The 8231-nt window shown below is 40.6% G+C and overlaps 2 protein-coding genes across 5 annotated transcripts; both read right to left on the reverse strand.

Annotated features, from left to right (window-relative positions):
- Nucleotides 1-362: 362 nt before the first annotated feature.
- On the reverse strand, nt 363-2881 carry ctu1 (cytosolic thiouridylase subunit 1 homolog (S. pombe)). 3 transcript variants are annotated; one of them, XM_079270492.1, is made up of 3 exons: nt 2823-2881; nt 1602-2102; nt 363-1465 (listed from the first exon to the last, which is right to left on the reverse strand). In XM_079270492.1, the coding sequence occupies exons 2-3, from the start codon at nt 2095-2097 to the stop codon at nt 930-932; spliced, it is 1032 nt and encodes a 343-aa protein (XP_079126618.1). In that variant the 5' UTR covers nt 2098-2102; nt 2823-2881; the 3' UTR covers nt 363-929. The 3 variants fall into 3 exon arrangements, with proteins under 3 accessions (XP_079126618.1, XP_079126619.1, XP_079126617.1); XM_079270493.1 differs by having other exon boundaries at nt 1602-2097; nt 2736-2871; XM_079270491.1 differs by having other exon boundaries at nt 2736-2863.
- Nucleotides 2882-3287: 406 nt separating this feature from the next.
- Nucleotides 3288-4553, reverse strand: crybb2 (crystallin, beta B2; the record flags this gene model as incomplete). Of its 2 annotated transcripts, none has more annotated exons than XM_079269799.1 (5): nt 3288-3456; nt 3589-3731; nt 3829-3961; nt 4182-4300; nt 4476-4553. In XM_079269799.1, the coding sequence occupies 5 exons, from the start codon at nt 4536-4538 to the stop codon at nt 3288-3290; spliced, it is 627 nt and encodes a 208-aa protein (XP_079125925.1). The 2 variants fall into 2 exon arrangements, with proteins under 2 accessions (XP_079125925.1, XP_079125924.1); XM_079269798.1 differs by having other exon boundaries at nt 4182-4370; nt 4456-4538.
- Nucleotides 4554-8231: the final 3678 nt, after the last annotated feature.

Consider the following 8231-nt stretch of genomic DNA (forward strand, 5'->3'; position numbering starts at 1 on the left):
CACGAGTTCTTCACCTAGTCAGATAATTCAACACTATTCTATTTCATTGTATATACTGTGCATTTTTGTTGTTTTATCTTATATATTCTATATTCTGATATTTAATTTGTCCTACTCTGTTATTCTATTGTGCATTTGTTAATACTTAATATGTTTGGTTGCTCTGCTACTTTGCTAATTGGTGTGTCTTGCTGCTGTAAAATACAAATTTCCCCCTGGGGATAAATAAAGTACATATCTATCTATCTTATTTATTTCATGATATTATTAATTCTTGCATCCACCTCAAGAAAAACAGGAGAAACAAGAAGATATGGGATGATGCATTCATTAAATCATCATATCCCACAGAGATTGGAGCATTGAAACATAAAGAAGAAACATGAAATACAAAACATGAAATAAAACATGCCATCAGTGAGATTCCATCGCTGTGGAAACATTAGCAAAATTAAAAAAAATAAAAACAAAGTTGCTAGTCCTCATTTCTGCACTTCACACACCTAGTCGGTGTACACTACTTACACAAGAATGTGATGCTGATGTTTAATATGTCCATGGTAAAAGTGACCTGATTAGCTCGTCATAGAACTCTGTACCAAAGCTTTCATAGACATTGAAAAAAATGTTCCACCGTCTCCTGTTGTAATGTCCCTGAGATTAACGCAACATTCTTAAAACGTAAAGTGTGTCTACATAGTGTCCCAGTGATCCCTGGTTATCAGCTGTAAGACGACAGTGAATGTACTTTCTATGATGTTTTTCTCAGTTTTTATTATTAAAATATTCCATGGCAACTTTCAACAAAAATTTAATTGATGATAAATGAAAAAAAAATCCCAGTTGACTCATTGGACTTTTCTAATGTAAAAGACATGGTGCATTTTTAAATGTGGTCTTGTGGTAAATAAAACAGGGGATCATAATTGTCAAAAGACTACTGATTTCAGCTTCCTCTCCTCCTTCTCAGTAAGAGGCTGCTTGGAGAGGATTTTGTCATGCAGCCGGTGGTGTTTGCCAATGCCCAGCTTCGGCAGACCTCGGTTCAGCCCCTCCAGCAGCACGCATGACTTACACAGAGCCTGGCTGGAGATGTAGCCACATTGTTTGCAGGTCCCCTGCACAGGCATCTTCACGCCCTCCCGCACAGACAGGTTCTCCCCCGAGTGAACGATATCCATTATGGAGCTCGGCCTCACGCTCTCCAGGTCCTTTAAAAAGGTCCTCGCATGGCCCCGATAAGCATTGGGAGAGTAGATACATTCAGTGGAGAAGTAGTCCAACTTCTTAAAGTACGCATACAGAACAATCTCTTTCTCGTACGCATACTTGAGGGGCTTGCAGCGCGGCACGACCCCTTCGCCTTCGCTGCTTGTGGAGATGGCAGTGCATCGGCGCAGACGAGCTATGTCCCCTCGCAAGACGTTCATCAAAACCGTCTCTGCCACGTCATCAGCATTGTGACCTGTGAAAGAAAACACAGATACAGCCCTTGTAACAAATTCTAACAAACATATTTACTCTTTTAAATTCAGGCTGCTCTTTCACATTTCAAAGTTGAAATTCTTGCATTCACATTTCTAAATGCTCTTTGGGATTACCTGTACATATCTTGTCCACTTTCAACATGATGGCTCCTCTGTCGAGAGCCTGCCTTCTGAACACTCCACAGAAGGTGCAGTTATTTTTCCGGCCCACCTGCTTCACTATGGCATCCATAGTCCAGCCGTACAGCTCCTCGTATGACACGATCTTCAATGGCAGCTCGTACTGTTGCTGATTCCTCTTAACAGTCTCCAAGGAGTCATCTCGGTAACCAGAGATTCCCTCATCCACTGAGAGAAGCATAAGTTCAAGGCCGTAGTTGTACCGCTCATTTAGGAGCTTCATTACATGTGCGAGCACTGTGGAGTCCTTTCCACCCGAGGCAGCAATTCCCACTATCTCCCCATGTTTGAACAGCTTTGCTGCCACGATCGTCTGATGCACCTCCTCCTCAAAGGCCCAGAAGAAGCACTCCTTGCACAGCGAGTGGCCTGTTTTTGGACGTTTCAGCACAGCACGCTTGTCGGTACAGTTACTGCACAGGACAGGCATCTTTACTGTTGGATACGAGATGCAAAGTTAGTTAAACAAATATGTAAGTAAAAGTCTGTCAAATAAACGAATATACTACACTCCATCTTTTTAGTTGAAGATGCATACAGCTGACCCACACACTTTCATTATTATTCCCTTCATTTAATAGATCATTCACTGTTATCTTAATAAAATTGCTCTTTAGTTTAATCATTTTCTCTTTGCTAATGTATGTATCTGAATGTATATGACGCTTGATTGTAAGTATACGTTGCAGTTAAGCAGGGAAAAAATTCAGCACACTTATTAAGGATTCAATTTGCATAATGTATTAACTTTAAACGTGCTGCTGTGGATACTATTATCCCACAATGCACTGCTCAACTGAAATGGTGGAGCGGGTTACATCATACTGTAAGATGTGAGGTTGTGGCTGTTAAATACCCTAAAAGCACAAACCTCTTGGGAAGAAGTTGATACAAACAGCCCCTAAAACCTTTAACATTTCGCTAACTGGTTGAAATGACTTAATACAATTTAAGCACACGGCTGTTCATTTCATATAAAAGCCCAACGACGTACTAATGTTACCGTTAGCCGTTCCCTTGTCAATTTAAGCTAAGTAGTCACATTTCTATTTAGTAACATTTTCATACCAACGTTTCCGATGAACCGAGATCTGAATTGAGTATATGGGGACGAAGTACACTCGAAAAATACTTAAAACATATACACTTTCTTACTTAAACAAAAGTATTACACGAACAGATAAAGTAGCATGTTGTTGTCTCGTGAGCTCCGCTTGACCGGAAAACAGGAAGTGACACCATCCGTTAGCTCCTGCAGCACAACCTACTGGTCGGAGTTACTAAGTGCACATTAAACTACAATATTAACAACATTGAAATGTTTCTTATGGTACCTCTCCATAGACCCTTTAAATCATTTGACATAACTGACCTAACTTTAATTTCACCTGTGTTGTTCCTTTAGGATGTTACTGTGAAGTGGCAAAGAACTCAAGTAAATCACACAATGAAGTCAAATGTAAGCAATTAGGATTTATTAGTTTGCCTCGAAGAATGACACTACTGCAACAGCTGCAATAGATATCAAAATGCTGCATGGTGTAAATGAAGAACAAAGGGGTCGATGCTGGAAGGGAGCAAGGCCATGGTCAGGGTTCATGACAGGAAAGAGTCACAAGCTTAGTTGGCGGGGTGAAAAGCACCCCTCTGATGCCACTGCATGTCTCTGATGCGCCGGACCGACTGGATCTGAGGAATCTGGGCTCCGAACTCAGTGCTGTCCTTATACTCCCCCTTTTCAAACAGGTACTGATAGCCTCTGTAGCCTGGATACTGATAGCCCACCCAACTGGTGCACCAGGAGCACAGAGAGGGGGAAAAACAGATAAGAGACAGTTTTAGGTGAAGAGATAGTGACAAGAGACATGTAGTAAGTTATTTGCAATATCACTCAACATCTGTGTTGGGAAGATGGACTCACGTGCCACTCTGAACTCGAACAGAGGAGACCTTCTCCTGGTACCCGTGTGCGTGAAAGCTGGGCACATCGTCATCTATGATTTCTATCTTCTTCCCTGCAAAGCTGGGGTTTTCGTAAAGGACAATCTTGTGCTCCTGGCTGTCCTGAAAGAGGAGCAAAGCATTAACCAGGTGGATGATTCGACTGATGGCACGACTGATGGGGGTATATGTATCCATGTATGGGTGGTGTCTTTCTTACCACTTTAATCGGGCGGAATGCAATAATGGTGTCACTACGCCTGCTGTTGGTCCAGGAATCCCAGCGAGGATACTCCCCCTTCTCAAACACATACTGCTCACCCTTACAGCTGGCCTGCTCGTATCCCACCCATCTGAGTGGGCAGGGAAGAAAGAGATGGATGGTTGTGATTGAAGTAGGGGGCAAAGCAGGAAAGAAAGCTAGTTGCACACATTTTTTCTGGCCATTTTTGTCCCTTCCATTCTGTACTCATACACAAAGTCATTCCCTTATTCTGGGACTTCATGTCACTCCCTGGCTGTTTGGTTCTAAATCATTTTTTAATGCTCTGTCGGTCTCTGACCCACACTCACGGTCCACACAGCACCAGTATGGAGCCCACTTTCTCCACGCCTGCTTCCTGGAGGTTGTTGCAGGGACCAGTCAGCTCATGGCAGCGTCCCTGGAAGTTTTCCTGCTCATAGATAACCAGCTGTGTGCCGATGGGAGAAAGGGCGAGTGTGAGTTGTTGAGCTACTGGTCTCAATTTCAAGAGTGTCAATCTGTTTCCAATTTGATATTCGGTGGATGCAAGGCATCCAAATAGGGCAAGTGTAACTCCTGCAGGAAGAAGCTGTAAATTGTAATTGAATTGCATCTCCTCTCACCTTGAATGCACTGGTGCCTGGCTGCTGCTGCTTGGATGCAGGGTTCAGGTGGTCTGTGGCCATAGTGAATGGATTGGCAAAGATGAAACTGAAAAGAAAAACTATAATATCTGTTGTTTCTAATAAATATCATTGGATGTCTACATGATTAACAACATGTAGCTGTCTTTATATCTAAAATATGAGCAGGTCAAACTGCTGTTGATCCCACTTTTACATATTTCTTTATAATATTTACCCACACACATGTATAAAAATGTGCCCGTCCCTCTCCCTCCAAAACAAGTTTCTGAACACAGAATTACAACAATGCAACATGGGAGACCGTTTGAAGATAAATTAAACCTAAAATATTCAAACAGAAAAATAAAAACAAATACTGATCAAAAATGTTAAAGTAAACTTAATAAAAAATACAGCTTGACGGACATGAACCTCTTACCAGTACCTGTCTGTGCCAGTGTGTTTGTGATGGCACGATGAGCTCAATATATACGACGCCCAGGGGTGGAAACTCTGCCAACAGTCCCCACAGTGTCCAAGCCGGCCTGCAGATCGGCCTGTCATAGGCCCAGCAGGCTGAAATGAGGGGTCACCCTGTATTCTCCCCCCACCCCGGGGAGTCACACTCCCGCAAAGTTATTTCATTAGTTGTCAGTTTTGTCCAGCCAGTCATTGTTCGATATCCACATGATTCAGCACAAACAGTGCCAAGAGTCCCACACCTACAATGAGAGGCAGAGCGAGAGAGAAAGACAGTAAAAGATGGGTTTTACTGTGCAGGAGAGATTCATGATTTGAATTACAGTCCAAATACCTCTGAATATTTCCACAAGAGTAGGTTTATTTGTTATTCAATTTCTAGAAAACTCTATTAAGGTTTCATGTCAAAAAACAGTTGCCTCTGCTGTTCGGAAGCCCCAGAGCTTCAGTCAAACCTGTTTACCGCAATGCCAAAAAGTTGAGTGAGGATACATTTAAAAGAACTATATGTCACATTTAATTATTTAATTTGTTTTATTGACCTTGTATGTGCATGTAAATAGTCTTGCAAGGGTCCAGAATTAAATATTGTCTTCTATTGAAGAACAAATATTGTGTTATAATTTTACTTTACGTTACATAATTTTATAAGTGTACATTTAGATATGTACATATATTTAAGAATATATATATATAGCTTAAATACAGAGAACATGTGTCACTATTGAGGTTAGATCCAACCTTCTGTAGAGATTTCAGATGAGAGGTTTTGTAGTGCAGCAGAGTTGGAACGTAATAAAGTGCTTTTTAATTAATTCTACAAACCACTTTATTTTTAACACGTCTCATCAGCTTGATGAGTATTATCTTTTTTATAGCTGATATCATTGTTGGGTATTTTATTAAATTTTACATTCGCACTATTTTACTCATTTTAATCCTGGTTTTACATGTAGAGCATTTTGAGACTTTGTGTTGAAATGTGATAAATAAATATAAATAATGTTTATTATGATGTTTATTATTGTTATTTATCATGACTTGCTTAGCAGGATGAGGTTTTAGATGTTAATCATGGGAGCATCCAATATAATGGAGTTATTACACAAGCTGCAACACTACAATACTGGTTTAGGCTGTGATCACATAGGTTACACATGCTGGTCTTTTCAAAAAATATATTTTTGACAGAGAAGTATTTTTTATTAATAACATGCTGAATGTTGACTTTGAATCATCATTATTATCATTATTATTGAGTAAAGAGTTTTACCACATCTACTGGTGGAAGTTTTGAGGCAGAGAGTCTAGAATTACATCCCAGCTGACCACCATCATGTGTGCTGTGCTGCACCCTTAAAAAAAGCAAATGAACACCCATATAGCTCCAGGGGCGCTCAACTGATCTTGCACTGACATCTGTGACGAAGTACAAAAATATACACGTACAGTGAAGCATGTGAAAAGACAGATTCCAGTTTCTCTGTGTTCTTGTAGCTGCGAGTACATTTCCAAATCCCGTCTGTTGGCTACCACATAAGATGTGACAGAGTGTGAATAGAGTATGTACCGTGCAAGTGCTTAATGAAGACTGTGTGGGCATCATCAATTCTCTTAAACTACCCAAACGCTCCACCTCCTGTAGATATCTGTCTCTCATAAAACACATAACAGAAACAGAGTCAGTCGATCATCATTAATTCGCAGCTAAACATGATTCAGTGTCATCGATGCATTAGAATAGTGTTTCATCATTCAGCCTTAAACCCCCCATTTAATGTCATAGGCTACAAGGCATGCAGTGGAATGAGCTTTTAGGAGAGGAGTTTGTGAAACACTCAAGATTTTGGCAACTTTGGGTCTATGAATATGTGTGATGAACCATGTTACTATTCTGTTGGGATATTTGATGTTTTTTTTACGTCATTACATTTAATTTCAGTTCAACAGAAACAGGATTACATTGTGTGAGAGAGAGAACCAATTAGTTATTTGAGTCTCCTGACAATACCGACAAGATGTGTGATCAGTGTCTGAATGTATCCCCGTTGCAGCAGCGAGAGACTGGAGTAAAACTGAGCTGTTTGTGACAAGACACTGTCTTGTGATGATTCAAAACACAGGCCTGAGTTTATAAAGAACATAGGAGGTTGTGCGTGTATTGAGGGTTCTTTCAAAGAATTTAAGGGTGAGAAAAGTCAGTTCCATATTGGAGTGCAACTTGTTTTAGTCTATATCTGAATTAGGGATCTGGGTTTTAGATCTCATGTCAAGAAGGCTTTATGCTCTGGTGAAAACTACAGATTAAAGTGCAGCAATGTGACACTAAGAATAAATCCTCGTAATTTGTTTGTGTTCTGAATTAACCGCCTAACCGAAAGGTTCCTCATAATCCAATGTGGTAGATTCGTATGCTACAGATGTGCTCACAGCTGTGTATTTATTACTCATGTGAAAAAATCGAAAGGAAAGGGGAGCACTGCAGGAGACAGAGGGGGATATACAGGCCGGAGCTATAAGTTCTGCTATAAGGTCTGTGTCACCCTGTTCTCTGTTTTTTATCACGGTTATGAGAAGAATTGTTTCTATTTTAGATTATTACATCAATATCTACTAAATTATAGCCTGCATGTGCAATTTAATGTAATGAAAATAATGATGTCTGCAGATGGCATCTGTTTGGATTGTGCAATACAGATATTGGCTCATATTATAAGAATACTATTTCCATGAGTTTAATATCGTTGATATCAGTTCCTAATGTTTACTTAGTGACGATGCATCATTAGGATCATCAGCCATCTAAAGCACAATGATGACTATGGAAGGGAATGCAGTGCATGCTGTTTTTATGGCAAGCACACAAAGCATGACATCACTTCCACTGCTGTTTACCAGATGCGTATCCACATATTCCCTGAATAAGTCACGTGTTCCTAATGCTGCTGGATGAGGCTTTGAGGCAGTAAAAGTGTCTCACACGACAGGCCTCATTATTTCCACATAGATGTCAAACTACTATCAGAGATGTAAAACTTCCTAAATGTTTAGTATCCAATTTAAAGCTATTCCCACTGTGACTTACAAGTGTAACATCAACCAAAAATAGGACCAATTCCAGGTCAAACAACTTTATTCGCCACTGAAACATACATGGCACTCCTCATTGGGCACAAGCATCGTTCGCCATGGTTAGGTTAAGGTAGAGGGCAGGCACTGTCGGCAGCGTGGGGGAGGCTGTGGGAAGGGGTGGTAGGCGTGTGAGGATCCTGC

Source organism: Melanostigma gelatinosum (genome assembly GCF_949748355.1).
Source record: "Melanostigma gelatinosum genome assembly, chromosome: 6".
Lineage (NCBI taxonomy): Eukaryota > Metazoa > Chordata > Actinopteri > Perciformes > Zoarcidae > Melanostigma > Melanostigma gelatinosum.

Bases quoted from the DNA above. Each gene is read 5' to 3' on its own strand.
- ctu1 (XM_079270492.1), bottom strand. From the start codon at position 2,097: ATGCCTGTCCTGTGCAGTAACTGTACCGACAAGCGTGCTGTGCTGAAA. The intron at 1,466-1,601 runs GTAATCCCAAAG...TTTCTTTCACAG, and splicing joins AGTGGACAAGATATGTACAG to GTCACAATGCTGATGACGTG.